The sequence below is a fragment of the Ambystoma mexicanum genome, chromosome 13, assembly GCF_040938575.1.
Source record: "Ambystoma mexicanum isolate Mex_15411 chromosome 13, UKY_AmexF1_1, whole genome shotgun sequence".
Lineage (NCBI taxonomy): Eukaryota > Metazoa > Chordata > Amphibia > Caudata > Ambystomatidae > Ambystoma > Ambystoma mexicanum.
Window position 1 is genome coordinate 431,410,535 of NC_090938.1, and position 20,103 is coordinate 431,430,637.

At 47.4% G+C, this 20,103-nt stretch overlaps 1 protein-coding gene across 1 annotated transcript in view; it reads right to left on the bottom strand.

Annotated features, from left to right (window-relative positions):
- Positions 1-20,103, bottom strand: part of LOC138521306 (long-chain fatty acid transport protein 2-like) — a 450,908-nt gene that overhangs the window by 166,631 nt on the left and 264,174 nt on the right. The window contains exon 4 of the mRNA XM_069634043.1: positions 4,395-4,519. Coding sequence (XP_069490144.1) covers positions 4,395-4,519 — 125 coding nt within the window. The remainder of the gene's footprint in view (positions 1-4,394; positions 4,520-20,103) is intronic.

A 20,103-nucleotide genomic window follows, 5' to 3' on the forward strand; every position in this document is an offset into this window, starting at 1 on the left:
AGAACTTGTCCTGAATGTCACCCATTATTAGCAGACTGCAAGTACCAGAATGCAATGAAAAAACTGTTCTTCCATGAGGACCGTCCTCTCATGAATATGATGGAACATCCTGACATGTTTGTGTATGCTACTTACTGCTACGAGCTATTCTGACCAGCCAGACCGCTATTAGCGGCATTGTAAAGTACGGTGCCTCTAACAGCGGCATGGGCGCGGGCACACGGGCCATCATGCCGGCAATAGCGGCATGCTGTAAACTCGAGGAGATCACAAGTGAAACGGACATGCAAATACTGGCATCACAAAGGCGTTAAAAGTGGTTACCGGCATGCCGTAAATACTGGCATCTCTGACAACCGTAAAATGCCTTGTGCAGTGTTCCCAACTGCCACAGGTGCACACAATCAGCACATGTGGAGGCAATGGAGTCTGGACCAGTACAAAAGTAGCACACCCACACACCACACCTCCTCCCACACCAAGATGATTCCAATAGTAGTAGCATTACTGGAGCTGGAGGACATGCTTGCATTGCCACAACATCAACAACAACCACAGCCGGCACCACAGAGGAGGCGCAGGAGGAGAAGGAGGGTGAGACAGGCCCAGCATGCCCCCCCAGTGCAGCCACCGTTACCACGCAGGCAGCCCCCAATCCCTCGCATCAGAGCCAGTCCTTTCAACCTAACCCCTGAGCAGATCCACACTCTGTACCGTCAGGACCAGGACACCATCACCACCATTGTGGACATGATACACAACGACATTGTCAGCCTCATTGAAATACGCACCGTCATCCCCCCTCTACTGAAGGTAGTGTCTGTGCTCCACTTCCTTGCCACAGGCACCTACCAGCACACAGTGGGGCACATGCACGGCATATCACAACCCTTATTTTCTCAGATTCTGAACCAAGTGCTGGATGCCCTCCTCAAGCACACAAGGGACTACATATCCCTACCACAGACTCCCCAGGAGATATTTGATACAAAAGTTGGCTTCCATGAACTGGCAGGCATGCCAAATTGTGTAGGTGCCCTCAACTGCACCCACGTGGAGGTGGTGGTCCCGCATGCCATGTAGGTGGTGTACCGCAACCGCAAGCAATACCACTCCATCAATGTGCCGATGGTATCCGACGCCAGCAAGATCATCACACATTGTTGTGCCCGATGACCCGGATCAACTCATGACGCTATGGTCCTGCGGAACTCCACGCTACCACTCTTCATGGAGCAACATGCTTGACGACGTGCATGGCTGCTTGATAAGTTGCATGACTGGCACATGGCATTGAAATGGGGGGAGAGATGCACACACCACCATGCTGCCAATGTTGATGTGACTGCACGATGTGCACATCACCGAACACTGTACCCCAAAGCATCACAAACGGTACATGACACCCAAATCCGAAGTAAGGTCGACACCTATCACTACTTGACTAACAGAAAACCACCCCACATCCCACAACACATGCACCACTCATCAGCGACCCTCACCATCCGTAACGCCATCCAGCACCATGCAGTGCACATGCACTATGTTGCTGTTTCCAGCAAATCACCACACAGGACACGCATCCCTGGGAGTGCATTGAACTGAACCAACTAGGGAATCCACTGTCTGTCACAGGGCCGCCACACCCACAGGAGTGCTGCATGTCACCATGGGAATGATCAGCGCTGATTGGCCAATATTGCACAGACTACTGCCAACGCTCCCTCTAAGTAAATCTCACAGAACACAACACATCACAAATTTGACACGTACACAGCTGTATGCATACACGAGGCATGTGCAACAAGACGTCAGTGCACACCATGTATCATCTTGAAGATGCAACCCACACCATTAGTCCATGGCACAGGACACATTGAGGGACTGAAAATGGCATAAATACATCCAGGAACATGTGCATGTGGCCAACGATAATCTGCAGGCATGTGTGACTAGTACAGCTGTCCATCATGAATCGACTAACATTGACCTTTTATTGCCTCTCATGCAGGTGATAGTGGCTATCCCTTGAAGCCGTGGCTCCTCACCCCTGTCCGAAACCCACAGGACAGGCACGAGGAGGACTACAATTGTTCCCATACCCGTACCCGTGTGGTCAGCGAGCAGACCTTTGGCCGGTCGGGTGGGGCACTCCTCTACAGGCATGAGAAGGTGGCCAAGATCATCATGGCATGTGTCATGCTGCACAATATGTGTATCCGCCGGAACGTGCCCCTACCCCCTGACATTGAACTGCTGCCACCTGGTGATGATGAAGGGGATGAAGAAGATGTGGCTGGACATCATAGCGGTGCCGATGCACAGGAGGGATGTGCTGTGCGCTAGTCAGTGATTGCACAATATTTCTGACACACATGGCAGCAGAGGGTGACATGATAGTTGGACAGAGGGCACTGGGTGTGGGGGTACATGTACACAATGCACTGCATATGAATAAATGACACATGCGCAATGATGAATGTCCACTCAGGTCTTGCTTTTCACACAACGGGTGTATTAAATATAACAATGATAACGAAAGTGCAAAAACCCTCCACCACCCTCACCCCCCACAACTCCCCCACACACCCTCACCCCTCTCCCCACACACCCTCACCCACCTCACCCTCCCCCCACAACTCCCCCACACAACTCCCCCACACACCCTCCCCCCCAAAACTCCCCCACACACCCTCCCCCACTCCCCCCACAACTCCCCCACACACCCTCACCCCTGTCCCCCTCCCCCCACAACTACCCCACACACCCTCATCCCCCTCCCCCTCCTCCCACAACTCCCCCACACACCCTCAGGTATGTGTCAGGTATGGCATCGCCTTGCAGCAGGCATCTGCATGTGTCTGTGATGCGTCCGCCTACTTTGCTGGGAGTGTGTGTGTGTTGGACCATGGCTTGACTCTTTGGACTGACATATTGGTTGACTTTCATCAGACTCAGCATTACAATGTTTTCTTAGGACACTCACCTCCATCGTCCGATGTTGTGGCGCCACACTCCATCTCGCCAACACCTTCTATCCCCTCCATTCCGATCATGCTGGTGCAGATGTCCTCCCATGGGGTCAGCTTGATTGATGAGCTGGGACCTCCTCCTGTTGCCATTGCCTGGCTCCTGTTCACCGAGAGTATATTTCTAACTCTGAGTCGCAGGTCGTCCCAGCGCTTACGACAGTCTTTGATGGTGCGTGGGGTGTTCCCAACAGCACTGACTTTCTGGGCAACAAGTGCCCAGATCTCCTTTTTTTCAGAATTGCCTCCCTCTTCATGTTGTTGGAAAAGACTATCCTAGCATGGCCCTGCAGTGTCCCGACCAGCATCTCCAGCTCATCCTCATTAAATCTCTCCTTGCGCTGGTGGGCAGCTCCCTTCTTAAGGGCCTTGGGCATAGTGATGTGATAGGAGAATGTTTTCAGAACAACAGCAGAGTCCCACGGGTACTGTGTGGTGAGGATTGCAATGGATTGGGTTTTTTAAGATGGCCGCTGTGCTCCTTCCCGTTCCTGTGCGATGACGCTACTTCTGGTTCTGCTCATGCCCGCAAAGTCGTAATAGTCCTCTATTAGCGGATTAATGACAGCCCGGACACGCTATTTACGCCATGCCGGTAAGGACCGTTACTTACCTCCAGACTCGGAATGACCCCCAGTGTTTCATAAGGAGGTATGGCATTTTGTCATCTGTAGTATGTTCCTACATGGTATTTCTAGTGTATATTGCTGTATTTTGCATGGGCATGTATGGGCAAAGCCAGCATAAAAATTGCTTTTTTATACTGGCATATGCTGTGGGCAAGGGCATCATGACATGCATTAGAAAGTACCCCAGTGCACTGTTGTTGACATGAATTGGATTTTTTAAAGTGTTCCCCTATCGCCACCGGTTCATACCCTACTTTGTGCTGCCATGCATAGCTGGCAGTGTGTATCCTTGTGCCCTGTGTAATGCAAAGGAAACATGTGCATGTGCATTGCATTTTGCAGAGCAACGGACACGTTATATAATAAATAATTGCACATGATCGCTTTACTGTGCATGCATTTTATATATTTCTGTTGTACATTAGCATTTATTGTTTCATGTGCATGCACAACAGCCCGTCATGCACAGACATTTATGTTCATTGATGCCATGTCATTCAAACTGCTGAACCATATCCCCTTAATGCATGCACATGTAAAGTTATTCTTTGAGGAATAGAGAGGAAGGAAAAGCATGCTACAAGCTTTTCGGGCAGCACAAAACTACAATAATCTCATCACTGATGTTGGGGAAGTAGCTTCCATTTTACATAGGAAGAGATCCAATGTCGATCTGATATAGTGCTGTATGAAGTTCTTACCTCTGGGGTATTGCATAGCTGTATGAAGTTCTTACCTCTGGGGTATTGCATAGGTATCGCAGTGTCTCTCCCACATATTGAATGACAGTGACACGATACTTCCTGCAGTCCTCCCAGAAATGAGAGGCAGAGAACTTGGATCGCAGAACACATGTGGCCCCTGAAATGATAGAAAATCTGTAAGATGGCATATCAATGGTCCAAAAACCTATAAAGGGAAGCTGCACTGTAGATCTGCAATTAGAAAGGAAATGGGTAACTCAGTGACTCGAGTGTCCTAGTGTACTTCTGGTGAGTGTTTTTCTTTGGTGCTCCCTGCCATCTTGTCTCCATCCACCTTTCCTTAGCCCCACAGCTGCCTGATATCTCCCCTGCAACCCCCCCAGCTCCCCACTTCCTGGTCTCCCTCCTCCCACCTCCCGACCTGCCCACCATGCCATGATTGGCCAGCAGGCCGTGTGTATTTGAACTAGTGTCCCGCTCTACCTCGAAGGCCCCATTTGCCTCGAGTGTCCTAGCATCCTTCTGGTGAGTGTTTTTCTTTGGTGACCCCTGCCATCTTGCCTCCATCCACCTTTCCTTAGCCCCACAGCCGCCTGATATCTCCCCCACAACCCCTCCAGCTCCCCGCTTCCTGGTCTCCCTCACCTGCCTCCCGACCCGCCCACTGTGCTCTGATTGGCCAGCAGGCCATCTTACCCTGGCCTTCATCGACCTTCCCAGGGCAGCCCTCTGCCCATGAAGCCCCCTCGGCTAAGGACCCCAAGGCTAATGACGACTTCAACGAGGCAGCCCCACACCGTATCCGCAGGAGAAGCAAGAAGCCAGCAACAACCGAAAAGTGTGGCAAGGGGGGGACTGAAGCAATTACGTCATGCCAGACAACCCTAACACCCAAACCTACAAACCCTTCTACTATAATTCCTGCATCTAGAATATATTCCCAACCATTTGGACTGTACCTAAATTGCTAGGAAGTCAGACAGTGTGCATAATAGCATATCTGTAGTATAGTTGAACTTTGAAAGTATGAATAATAGCAGCCTGTGCTATAGCTGAACTTAGAAAGTGTGCCTAATAGCATAACTGTGGTATAGTTGAACTTTGAAAGTGTGAATAACATCATCCTGTGCTATAGCTGAATTTAGAAAGTGTGCCTAATTGCATAACTGTGGTATAGTTGAACTTTGAAAGTATGAATAACATCATCCTGTGGTATAGCTGACCTTAGAAAGTGTGCCTAATAGCATAATTGTGGTATAGGTGAATTTAGAAAGTGTGCCTAATAGCATAACTGTGGTATAGTTGAACTTAGAGAGTGCGCCTAATAGCATAACTGTGGTATAGTTGAACTTAGAAAGTGCGCCCAATAGCATAACTGTGGTATAGTTGAACTTTGAAAGTGTGAATAACATCATCCTGTGGTATAGCCGAATTTAGAAAGTGTGGTCCAGCTCATTTTAGAAAACATACCTCATTGTTATGTCATGTTATGTTATTTTGCATTTATATAGCACCTTATATACCATTGGTATGGTCTGAAGGCGCTGGTAGGTTGAACGCCCATGGGAACCGAAGTTCGGATCAGTAGAGAGAGTCAAAGGTGCGTGTGAGCACCGGATATGTGTGCAGCTGGTGCGGTATTCGTGTAATAGCTGCTTCTTAGCGGTAGGTGTGGTGGTTGAGAGATCAGGAGTATGTGTTCGTTCTGGCAGGATTTATCCAGACCGAATGTGGCTGCGTTAGGCCTGAGGAGAATGCCTGGCTGGGGGGTGTGTAACCAGCAGTGTTTACTTAGAATGATGGGGAATGTGCGGCAGATGTTGGTATGAGAACAGTTATACCGAATGGTGTCATAGTATCTCTGTGTTCTAGTTGAGTGGTGGTGTAAAGAAGAGGGTAAGCGTATGATGGGTTATATGCTCTTTCAAACGTTCCCTGCAGTCCGAACCATACTATATACGTTGCGCTAATAGGCACTTTCTCAATTCAACTTTATACAGGGAGGGTATTAGGCATGATTCTAAAATCAACTTTGCATAGAGTGGTTATTAGGAAGATTGGTCGGTTCAGCCGGGCACGCAATTAGACTATTAGGATATTGGGCACACTTCTAAATTCAACTTTCGCAGAGAGGCTATTGGGCACACTTCTAAATTCAACTTCTAAATGCACTTCTAAATTCAACTTTCACATATAAGCTATTGGGCACGCTTCTAAATTCAACTTTCCCAGAGAGGCTATTGGGCACACTTCTAAATTCGACTTTCACATTTAAGCTATTGGGCACGCTTCTAAATTCAACTTTCATATATAAGCTATTGGGCACGCTTCTAAATTCAACTTTCCCAGAGAGGCTATTGGGCACGCTTCTAAATTCAACTTTCACAGAGAGGCTATTGGGCACCCTTCTAAATTCAATTTTCACATAGAGTACAATGGGCACCCTTCTAAATTCAATTTTCACATAGAGTATATTGGGCACACATTTAGGCTATTGGGCACACTTCTAAATTCAGCTTTCACAGAGAGGCTATTGGGCGCACTTCTAAATTCGACTTTCACGGAGAGGCTATTGGGCACCCTTCTAAATTCAATTTTCATATAGAGTATATTGGGCACACTTCTAAATTCAACTTTCACAGAGAGTCTATTGGGCACACTTCTAAATTCAACTTTCACAGAGAGTCTATTGGGCACACTTCTAGATTCAACTTTCACAGAGAGTCTATTGGGCACACTTCTAGATTCAGCATTCACAGAGAGGCTATTGGGCACACTTCTAGATTCAGCTTTCACAGAGAGGCTGTTGGGCACACTTCTAGATTCAACTTTCACAGAGAGTATATTGGGCACACTTCTAAATTCAACTTTCACAGAGAGTCTATTGGGCACACATCTAGATTCAACTTTTACAGAGTGTATATTGGGCACACTTCTAAATTCAACTTTCACAGAGAGTCTATTGGACACATTTCTAAATTCAGCTTTCACAAAGAGGCTATTGGGCACCCTTCTAAATTCAATTTGCATATAGAGTATATTGGGCACACTTCTAAATTCAGCTTTCACAGAGAGGCTTTTGGGCACATTTCTAAATTCAGCTTTCACAGAGAGGCTATTGGGCACCCTTCTAAATTCAATTTTCATATAGAGTATATTGGGCACACTTCTAAATTCAGCTTTCACAGAGTGGCTATTGGGCACACTTCTAAATTCAGCTTTCGTAGAGAGGCTATTGGGTACACTTATAAAGTCAACTTCTAAATGCACTTCTAAATTCAATTTCTAAATTCAACCAAGGCACGCTATTAGGCGCACTTCTAAATTCAACTTTGCACAGAGAGGATATTAGGAACACTTCTAAATTCAACTTTGCACAGAGAGGATATTAGGCACACTTCTAAATTCAACTTTGCAGAGAGGAGATTAGGCACACTTCTAAATTCAACTTTGCACAGAGAGGATATTAGGCACACTTCTAAATTCAACTTTGCATAGAGAGGATATTAGGCACACTTCTAAATTCAACTTTGCACAGAGAGGATATTAGGCACACTTCTAAATTCAACTTTGCACAGAGAGGATATTAGGGATACTTCAAAATTCAACTTTGAGTGGGGGATATGCTACAATCACAACTCTATCTAGGTCAGGCACATGCTATCATTTACAATTTCATCTAAGTGTGGCACTTGGTAACATTATTGCACCTGTCTTACTTTGAGGCTGGCTAATCATCATTGTCTCTGGGAGTGGCACTGGTTAACATTGGCAAGTGTGTTAGTATGTTATGCAGGACAACATTTACAGTGCAGTGTTGAATGGGTTTAGCTTGGTGGTTGAGTCTCTCTAGGTCTGCATGGTGTGAGACTATGGCAGGTTACATTATGGAAAGGTAAGGTAGGGTGGCAGGGGCTTTCTGGAGTAATTGCTCTACACCCCACCCATGCCATACTTACAGTTTTGTTGGTGTCAGTTCACTGCTGGCATCACTGGCTTCCCCTGCGGACACCTGCAGACACCTTCTGGGGCCGCCATTGTAGGAGCCGCCCTTTACCTCGGGGTCCTTAGCCGAGGGGGCTGCCCTGGAAAGGTCTGTAATGACCTGGTGACACGAGTGGTGGGCCAATCACAGAGGGGGAGGGCGGGACTAGCACAACCTGGATGCGGGTAGGGAAGCAGGCCTGGAGCACTGCAGGGCAAAAGTTGGGGAGTGTGTTTTCATGCAGTATGGGGTCACTCAGGGGGCCTCACTCACCTGCAGCACTCCGGTCGAAAATGGAGGCCAGGGTTTGGACGGGGGTACTAGACCCACGAGCACACAGTGGAATAGCCAATCAGGACAGGATGGGAGGGCCTGGGAGGCGGGAGGAGGGAGGGGAACCAGGAAGAAGGAGCAGGGGATCAGGGGAGGCACACGGGGCCTGGAAGCCCTTTTCGGCAGATTTTTCTAGCAGTATGGGGTCGCTCAGGGGGCCTCTCTCACCTGCAGCACTCCGGTCGAAAATGGAGGCCAGGGTTTGCACGGGGGCACTAGACCCACGAGCACACAGTGGAATAGCCAATCAGGACAGGATGGGAGGGCCTGGGAGGCGGGAAGAGGGAGGGGAACCAGGAAGAAGGAGCAGGGGATCAGGGGAGGCACACAGGGCCTGGAAGCCCTTTTCGGTAGATTTTTCTAGCAGTATGGGGTCGCTCAGGGGGCCTCACTCACCTGCAGCACTCCGGTCGAAAATGGAGGCCAGGGTTTGCACGGGGGCACTAGACCCATGAGCACACAGTGGAATAGCCAATCAGGACAGGATGGGAGGGCCTGGGAGGCGGGAGGAGGGACGGGAACCAGGAAGAAGGAGCAGGGGATCAGGGGAGGCAACCGGGGCCTGGAAGCCCTTTTCGGCAGATTTTTCTGCCTTAATCCTTCTTGAGCTATCTGCCGCCTTCGACACAGTCAACCACTCAATCTCCTCTATCGCCTCCACTCCATAGGAATCAGTGTAAACTCTCTCAAGTGGATAGCATCCTTCCTCAACAATAGGAACCAAATAACCCTAGATCCTCCTTCGCTTCCAGGCCCCGACCAGTCAATACCGGAGTTCCAACAGGGGGCATGCCTGACAGCCCTCCTGTTCAACTTCTATATGTCCACCCTCCCACGAATTATCCGCTTGCACAACATCCTGTGCTACAACTACGCCGACGACACCCAACTAATCCTAAAACTCCATAACTCAATACCCAGCTGCCAGCCCGACCTTGCCGCCTGCCTCCTTGACATTGATCACTGGATGACCACAAACCACCTCCTTTTAAACCCCACCAAAACTGAAATCATGGTGTGTGGCAACACAGAACTTCCCCGCACCCTCTACCCTGGCCGTCATCCATGGGCAACTCCCCGACAACCTCATCCTCAGTAAAAAAAACTTGGATGCACGCTCGACTCTGACCTTATCCTCTCGCACCAAGTAAACATTGTCTCTAAGTCCTGCCACTACCACCTCAACATTCTTAGGCGTATCTTTACATAGCTCTCCTTTCCCAACAGACTCGCCGCGGTCCAATCAATTGTAATGTCAAGATTGGACTATGCTAACCCCCTCTACCTCGGAATCCAAGCATACCACCTGACTAAACTACAAAGAGCACAGAATGCTGCAGCCAAACTGCTTCTAGCACTTGGCCCTAGGGATCACACCTTCCCAGCTCTCAAAACTCTCCACTGGCTCCCGGTAGCTTGGAGGGTAACTTTCAAAATCCTAGGCATCTCACACCGAGCAATACATAAAACAGGACCTCAATACCTTCAGGACAAACTAAAACCTTACCATCCACCACGCACTCTAAGCTCTGGCTGCATCCTAGTGATACCAAAAACCAACACAGTCAGGTTGGGTGGATCATCATTCTCAGCCTTGGCCCCCACTCTGTGGAACTCACTTCCACCCCACATCCGACTCAGGAAGACCTCTTGTCCTTCCGCAAATTACTGAAAACATGGCTCTTCCCTTAAAAATCGACCCTCAGGACAGACAGTATAAACAACCACAATAAACAGAAACCCTAGGCTGTTGAATAAAAAAAAAAAAAAAACAATCCAGCATAGACACCCGATCGAGAAAATGAAAAACGAAAACTGCCATGTGTAATTAGAACATATAAACTGAGTAGAACGAACGAAATGGATGCGAGGGGTGAAAGGGGTGCAGTGGATGAAACGGATGCAGTGAACGAAACAAATGAAGTGGATGAAATGGATGAAGTGGGTAGAACGGATGAAGTGCATGGAACGGATGAAGTGCATGGAACCGGTGAAGTGGACGGAGCGGATTAAGTGGACGGAGTGGCTGAAGTGAACGGAGTGGATGAAGTGGAGGGGGCGGATGAAGTGGAGGGGGCGGATGAAGTCGACGGAGCGGATCAAGAGGATGAAACGGGTGAAATGGATAAAGCGGATGAAATGGATGGAGCGGATAAAGTATTTAGAACGACAGATGAAGTCGATAAAATGGATGAAGTCGATAGAACGGATGAAGTGGATGGAGCGGATGAAGTGGATGGAGTGGACGAAGTGGATGGAGCGGATGAAGTGGATGGAGCAGACGAAGTAGATGGAGTGGACAAAGTAGATGCAGCGGATGAAGTAGATGGAACGGATGAAGTGCATGGAGCGCGCAAAGCGGATGGAGCGGATGAAGCAGACGAAGCAGATGAAGCGTAGGGAGCGGATGAAGTGGATCGAATGGATGAAGTGGATGGAGCGGATGCGGCGGATGAAGCGGAGGAGGTGGATGGGGCGGAGGAGGTAGATGGAGCGGATGAGGATGTCAGAAAGGATGAGGATGTCAGAGCGGATGAAGGGGACAGAGCGGATGAAGCATTGTAGAACGGACATAGTGGATGGAACAGGTAAAGCTGATGAAGCAGATGAAACGGATAAAGTGGATGAAACGGTTGAAGCGGATGCAACAGTTGAAGTGGATGAAATGGATGAAGCGACTGCAACGGATGAAGCGGATGGAACTGATTAAGCAGATGGAACGGATGGGACGGATGGAAAGGAAGGAGCGGATGGAACGGATGAAGCGGATGGACTGGATGAAGCAGATGGACTGGATGAAGCGGATGGAACGTATGAAGTGGATGGAACGGATGAAGCGGATGGAACGCATGAATCGAATGGAACGTATGAAGTGGATAGAGCGCATGAAGCGGATGGAGTGCATGAAGCGGAAGAAGCAGATGGAGCGGATGAAGAGAACGGAGCGGATGAAGTGGTTGGAGTAGAAGAGATGGATGGAGTGGATAAAGTGTATGGAATGGATGGAGCGGATGAAGTGGATGGTTCGGATGAAGTGGATGGTGCAGACGAAGTGGATGGACCAGACGAAATAGATGGAGCAATTGAAGTATATAGAACGGAAGTGATGGAGCGGATGAAGTGCATGGTGCGGATTAAGTGGATGGAGCTGATGAAGTAGCTGGAGCGGATGAAGTAGATGGAGCGGATGAAGTAGATGGAGCGGATGAAGTGGATGGAGCGGATGAAATGGATGGAGCGGATGAAATGGATGGAGCAGAGGAAGTGGATGGGGCAGAGGAAGTGGTTTTGGGCAGAGGAAGTGGATGGGACGGATGAAGGGATGAAGTGGATGGACGGAAGAAGTGGATGGACGGATGAAGTGGATAGGCAGATGAAGTGGATGGGACAGATAAAGTGGATGGGACGGATGAAGCGCATTGGACGGATGAAGCGCATGGGACGGATGAAGCGCATGGGACAGGAGAAGTGGATGGAACGAGAGAATTGGATGGAACGGAAGAAGTGGATGGAACGGAAGAAGGGGATGGAATGGAAGAAGTGGAATGAAACAGAAGAAGTGGATGGAATGGAAGAAATGGAATGGAACGGAAGAAGTGGATGGAATGGAAGAAGTGGATGGAATGGAAGAAATGGAATTGAATGGAAGAAGTGGATGGAACGGAAGAAGTAGTTGGAACGCAAGAATTAAATGAATGGAACCGGAATGAAGTAAACGAACCGCGTGTCAAAGTTGAACTTAGAAAGGTTGCCTTATAGCGTCAGTGTGTTAAAGTTGAATCTAGAAAGTGTGCCAAATAGCGTCACTGTGTTAAAGTTGAACTTAGAGAATACGCCCTAATAGCGTTACAGTGTTAATGTTGAATCTACAAAGTGTGCCCCATTCGCATCACTAGGTTTAAATTGATCTTAGAAAATGTGCCCAACTGTTTAAAGCTGAACTTAAAAAGTGTGCCTGAATGGTGTCACTATGTTAAAGCTGAACTTAGAAAGTGTGCCCTAATAACATCACTTTGTTAAAGTTGAACTTAGAAAGCGTGCCCTAATGGCATCACTGTGCTATATTCCCAACGTCATTGAGTATGCACCACTAGCGTCACTGTGTTAAAGTTCAACTTAGAAATATGCCCTAATAACGTCACTGTGTTAAAGTTGGACTTAGAAATATGCCCTAATAGCGCCACTGTATCAGAGTTGAATTAAGATGGTATTCCCAACTTCATTAAATGCGCCCTAATAGCGTCACTGTCTTAAAAGTTGAATTTAGAAGGTATTCCCAACATCATTGAGTGTGCCTGGTTGCATACACTTTACTGATTACCACAATATCACACTACTACGCTTACTCTCTCCTTTACACCACCATTCAAATAGAACACAGCGGTACTATGACACATTCGGTAAAGCTGTTCGCATACTAACATAACTCATCAAACTACCCATCATCCTAATAAAACACAGCTAGCTAGCACACACCGGCTAGCTTAGGCGTCTCCTCAGGCCTAACACAGCCAGAACTCAGTCTGGATGTCCACCATCCAGATTGAACACATTCAACTGATCTCCTCAGCACCACACCTACCGCTAAGAAGCAGCTATCATGCAACAACCACACCAGCTGCACACTTACCTGGTGCGCCCACACACTTTACGAATCTCTCTCTCTCAAATGACTTGAACTACGAACCTACCAGCGCTTTGAGATCATACTAATGATACATGAGGCGCTATACAAATGCAAAATAACATAACATAAAATAACATAAACATGAAAGACTTTTAACTGTAACTTTTCATCTTTACATCAGCACTTCCCAACATGATGTTTTGTCATTTAAGCACAAGAAGCAGTCTTGGACTGGCCTATAGGGCAATAGGGCAATGTATGAACCGAAAACACAAAACGCTGGTGTGGGGCAGTTTTTTTGGTCAAAGCGAGCCACGTTTTTGTACAACGTGGGCCAGTTTTCATTCACTAAGCGGCTAGTAGTTTTGACCAGTGTTGCTGAATAAATATTCTTTACAATGCACAATTAGCATCACATTTTATCAAAAAGCTCGGTCTTAGGTATCATTCAAACAGTTGGTCACAAAAAGAATGAATTACCATTTGCAACTGTGGGCCACTTTTTCATCGGTGGCCGAGACAATTTAATGCCCCAGTACGACCCTGCCAAGAACTGTACACTTACAACTTTCCAACATTCAGCGTGAATCACTGAGGATTTCACTTGTTTTAAGCCATGCATTAAATGACCCTAAAGTCCTGTGTCCCACAATATCTGATTTATTATTGCAGTAACACCCTGGCCCCAGAGCGGTACTGGCAGTAATGGTCCGCCAGTCCTAGGTCAGATAGGTCAGAACATAGCAAAGCTCCCAGTGGCGTCTCAGGGCTGTTACATACCATATCTGCCCCAAAGCCCGGTTGTTATTACCATAGCGCCCAACGTTTTGTGTCACAAGGTGAGTGAAAACACCTGATTTTCGGTTTGGCGGGTGAGAGCCCATAGAAGTGAATGGGCGTATGAGGGACTTGGCGGATAATTCAGCTGCTTGCAAGGCGAGTGACGCCCACCAAAAGTGGGTGTGTTGAGTGCTATGTATTGTTAGTAGCACCTTTGGCCTCTGTCTAGGGTGCTGATAGTTTATTTTTGGGAGGTTTTATGGGAATCAGGTTTCGCGCTAGTTGCATGGCCCTATTCCAATTAAAACAACTACAAAACAAAATGGCCACGAGTGGAAATAGTAAGGGATGTTGTCCCTTTACTATTTCCAGGGCAAATGGGGCCGTGGTCAGGTGAACCGAACAAGATGGCACACTGGTAAGTGTAGGTCATAGGTGGGGGTTTCGGGAGGAGCAGAAGTTCATTGGGAGGGACTTACTGGGGAATGGTCCACGGGAAGCAGCCAAAGGCACAGGCCAAGGCGTAGCAATAGAGAACCCATGGGGAAGCCACAGATGGCCATGAAAAAAGGTGGTTCCTAGCAGATTTTTCCATCGAGGTTTTTATAATCCACCATAGGTATACAGAATATTTGAGAGCACACAGAGAAATATGTTTTTGCAGGGGATTGAGTAGGATCAGGTCTGGGGGAAGAGAGGGGTAATCGTTGAGGAGTACACAAGATCACCTGACCTTAAAAGTACTGTTTGAAACAGCACTTTCTTGTCTGGTGGATACTGATCATTTTTGGTCCATAGTACAAATCTTATTGCAGTGTGTAAGTTTCATGGGGCAAGATAAGATATCGTACCCTTAGAGAGAGTTCTCGCTATCTGAGAAGAGGTTCTCGAACACATGTGTTTAGGGTTTCTTAAATTTCAGGTGATTGTTTCTCAAAGTTAAGGATTTGAAGCCCGCAGGTGTAGCTTTTCAGTCTGCAGAATGAGATAGCCAGTTTGCTCATAGTGTTAGATCTTAGAGGATTCTGAGGGGTGTATTTGGTGAAATGATTGGAGCTGTAACTAGCTCCAATGTTCCATGCTGCTCCCCTGCTTATGCAGAAAACCTTAAATTCAATTTAGTGTTGCATAGGTAGCCATTGCAGGTGTTTTAAGGTAGGGGGGAGTGAGTCAAGTTGGGAAGGCTAGGAGAGAGTTGACGAGCTGAGAAAAAGTGTGTAGAAAGAAACAGATTGAAAAGTAGGGGGTGTATGAGAGAGAGAGAGAGAGAGTCAACATTGAAAGAAAAGAGGACAGAACAACCAGGCAACCGGTAGGTCCCTCAGGAAGTCCCAGAGGCAGAGAGATAAGGCCATGGCCTTTAGCCCAGCCTAATGGTAAGGGATAGATCCAGAAATCCAGGGTCATCTCCAATACAGGAGAATCATTGTGGGGCGTAGGGAAGCCTGGTCTAGGGAGGCTGGGGCCCATTCGAGGGTTGAGGTAAGAGGCAGGGAGCACCCCTAGTCTGGGAACCCCAACGGATATGCAAATACCTATTTTGTTTCTTTACTGAAAAGTTAAAAAGTAGTCATTGTCGTAAGATTCTTGGAGCAAGCTGTCACAACTGTACGCTTAACCTTATACAGAAAAGTAAAATACCAAAAATGCCATTAATGCCGGAATGAACTGCCGATATAATTTGCCCTTATTTTGCCCATCACATCAATTTTAAAATAGCAATGTTTTGGCCAGTTTTTAAGCTGCCAAAGTCAGTGCCCATCTTAGATGAAATTCATCCGGGGCCAGGATGCGGCGGTGTCTACGCACTGATCACTCAGATCAATGTAAAATGGTTTATCATCAGTGATCACGGAGACACCTGTGGAAGAAGGAATGTGGTGTCTGAGAAGATTCAACTCCTTGCCCTGTCTTATAGAACCATTAAACATTTTGTACTTTGTTTTTTTTTCTATTTATTTACAGATTGATTTAAAGTTGTTAAAGTTAAACCCAAACAAAATTGTGGTGATATTTTCTGACTGGACAAAACAAAACCATTTGTGCTATTACAGGCGTTGGACTAAACATAAGCCGAAAATAAATACGTTCTGTTCAGGACTAGGGCTTCCTCATTGTTAAAGACATTACTTCACCTCCTCAAATAAAAGCTGTCGTCATATACATTTTTTTCCAACTACAAATGTGTCTTTTTTTGCCCTTTTCTCTCCTGGCCTGAAGTGGATACCACATTCCCCTAATGAAGATACCAATACGGGAAACAACTTTAACCTCTGCCTTCCAAACTATCTCTTAATCAGTGCACACCTTTACTAAATACTACAGTCTAGACTCCTCCACGAGCCAAGACTCTGCTTTTGGAAAAGCAGTATTGCATTCTGTGCATACATGATCACATTAAATTTTACCCCCTCCTCCAAATTATGTTAACTGCTTTGGCAGTGTATCAAAGATAAGGAATACGTGGGAGGACACAATCCATTCGAAGAACAAGTTACTTACCCATGGTAACGTTCTTTCGACTGGTTGTTCCTCCCACATATTCCTTATCGCCCCTCCCAACCTACCCACAGTAAAACTTCTCTTTCGGTTGCAGTCTATGCTCTCTCAAGGGGAGTAACCGTCGAACACAAGGCATTGCTTCACTCGTCAAAATGGAACTAAGGCCAATGGGCGCTGCGCATGCTTCTTATACCTGTGATGACGTCGACATCAAGACGGAGGCCTCCAAGGGATATCGACTCGACCAGGCATCGACGCACAGCGTCCTCTACTGAAAAAAAAATTCTGAGCCAGCAAGCTGGATTTTGAGAAATGTCAAAGATAAGGAATATGTGGGAGGAACATCCACTCGAAAGAATATTACCTTGGTACCAGTTCTTCTGTCTTGTTCCGCCTGGCGCTCCCAGTGCAGTATTTCTGTCATTCGTGGACCTGACCCAACATGCCACATGCAGAGAACCACATCTATAAGGCATCAACGAGAAGCAGTCCTTGACAGTGTGTGTGTGTGTCACACATTGTTGAGGCAGACAATGCTGTGGCACAGGCATCATGAAGAAATCAGAGTCGAAAGTACATATCAAAGTACATAACATATACTGTTACAGTGGCAAAGCGGGCATAAATTGTTGTGGGGCATGCACCATGAAAATGTGTTTTAATGGCCAATGCTGGCAAGCTTTGTTGAGACATGCCTCATGCAAATGTGTTTTACAGGCAATGCTTGCATATATTGGGGGGCATGCATCACAAAAACATGCATGGAAATACAGATGTATTTTATGGACATAGGCATCATGAACACTTATTATAGTAGGCAACACTGGTATTTGTAGTGGGCTACTGCATCTTGAAAATGCTTTACAGTGTCAGTGCTGGCATCTAATGTGGACACAGGCATCATGAAGTGTATTCTACAGTGGCATTGCTATCATATTTGTAAAGACAGGGTCATGCACGTGTTTATCATATCAATACTGCCATACATTAGGACAAAAACCCAGGGAAATGCATGGTAAAATGCTCCAGTGTATTCTTGGTAACATGGCACCTATTGGTTTTTTACATGGGTTATCCTACAGAACCGATTGTAAATGTTTGGCTTTTTACACAATTTGTTCAGAAATACTGTACCATAAAATTCCCCATTTCAACCCATTACTTGACATTTTTACACAGATTTGGGACTAAGGTTTACAATCCAGCACTTGAATAATTAACTACCATTGCACAAACCCATCTGTTTGTTAATTAGCCTGCTAAGTTAGTTCCCTTTTACTTTGGGTCTTCGGATAATTGGCATTTTAAGAGTTTGTAAAATAACATATTTAAGGAGGGGCCCTTTCAGAATATACATGACACAGATTTAAAAGGTGCAATAGTCATTCTTTTTCTCTTTGGCTGCTCCATACGAGCCCCTTTGTTCTATTGGCATTGTTGTCTTAAGTAAAGATTCTTCTTTTCAGATAACAATATGCCAGGAATGCCCAGAAGACGCGGAGGATAGACCCCCCACAGGGTACAACGTTTATTCAACGAGGATGAATGAACATGGAAACCCCCTTCACCCCCCAGACCATTACCCATAAAATCCAAAATAGCGGTGCAGAATATAATAACACTGGCTAGGGGTTGGAAAAAAGTTAGGGAGGAAAGTTACCCGACTGTCCAATCCAGAGTTACAAAAGAGTAATGCAGAATGAGGTTAACAAGGTCCTATAGTAAACTTAAGCAACATAATAAAGGAAAAACAAAAGCAAATCTATAAACCAAAAACACCTCATGGTACACATAGGATCAGCAGCCTGGGTCTGGGCACAAGGGCCAGGAAAACAGAGGTCTCCAAGTCTGTAGGTCTGATGGGATCCAGATGCAAAGCCCTCGGAGGTGGCATAATTTGTCACCAGACAGCATGCAGGCACAAGTTACAAGTAGGAGCACAGTCCGTGACCCAAAAGAATGAGGATAAACACACAACATGGATGAGGAGTCTGGTGAGTAGCACGCAGGAAGTACCCAGATAGATGCAAGAGTGAGATGGACATGTATATAAGGTTACATAGGTGGGAGGTAGTCTAAGACAGATGATACATGGGCAGGGAGGTGAAAATGTAAAGAATGCTACAAGGGTAGAGATTCGTAGTACTAGTAACTCCATAGAAAGAGTGTAAGTCAGAGGGCAAACAAAGCAAAGTTGTGCATGATGTGGGAAACCCTGGGACAGATTGGGGGCCGATGGCATATCCAATGCAGAATAGCAGACTTATAACCTAGCAAGGAGCTGAGTCATACACACAGGTGAACATAAACAAAATCAGGAAGAACATGGTTCAAGGGGGGCTCCAGGCGGTACATGCAAGCATTTCCCCCGGGGCTGATCCAGCGAACTGGCCTGGATAGTGCACCTCTTTCCAGGGGGCTTAAAAGGGGCAGGGAAGGTTTGGGAGCAAGCGCCGGTTGGTGGCTTTTCACTTGTCCAGTCGCTCAAGTGGGCTTGGCTTGGGGTGGGCAGCCCTGCTGTCCTTGATGCCCCGGGAATCGGTGTTAGTTTGGTGGACCTCGGGGGCGGGGGGTGGTCACACAGTGCACAGCGGGCGCCAGTGGGAGCGGAAGCCTGTACGGCTGCTCCAGTATCTGGCCAGGGAGCGCGGTGCGCTTGAGTGCAACCAGGAGGCAGGGTGGTGCGCGGGCCGCCCAGCGTGTCTCTCTGGCTGCGTGCATAAGAGAGTTGCAGTAGCCACGGTGGAGGCCTGAAGAATATAAAAACATGTGTTTTTAAAAGTTATAATATTAGGAAGCGGAGTGGATTAGTACTAAGGCAGAGAAGAGGGGAAATGGTGGCGCGCCCTGAGTGGGGCTTCTGTAGTCTATGGTGCCAGCAGGACTGGGGGAGTGGGTTTGGGGGGGAGGGGGTTATCGGGTTGCAGCATGGGTCATGGCATGGATTGGGGGTAGGTAAGAAATGCAAAAAAGAAGGTTGGGGCCTGCTTAGTTAGGGTAGGGTGTCACCACAGTGGGTTTTCAGTTGAATAAATTACTAAGGAGGGTTTGAAGGCTAGGGGATTATGTTGGGGAGTGTGGTGGACGCTAAGACCCTGTGGGAGGCGCTGAGCATTATAAGTAGGGCGTCTAAAGCCCAGCTAGAAGGGACGGTGCAAGAAGTCACAGGGAGAAGGGGCTCAGTGGTTGGAGGCCACAGCACAGAACAGCTTCGGGTGGGGCCCTCGCAGCGGTGGTGGTTTGTAGTTCGTCGGCTGGCAGAGGGGAGGGTAAGGGAAAGGGGGCCAGGCAGAGCAGGCTGGACATATCTAGGAGAGCGGCGAAGAACGGGGGAGCAGAGGAGAATGGGTCCAGGCGTGGGCCTGAGGAAGCGGGTGTGTGGGTTGGAGTGCAAGCAAGGGGCGGGGGAGGGGTGGGCAGAGGAGGGCATGGGGTGCATCAGTGTGGATGGTAGGGGGAGACGGATGGGTTGGCGTGTTGGTCAACAGGGGGTAAAGCAGGAAATGACAGCAGA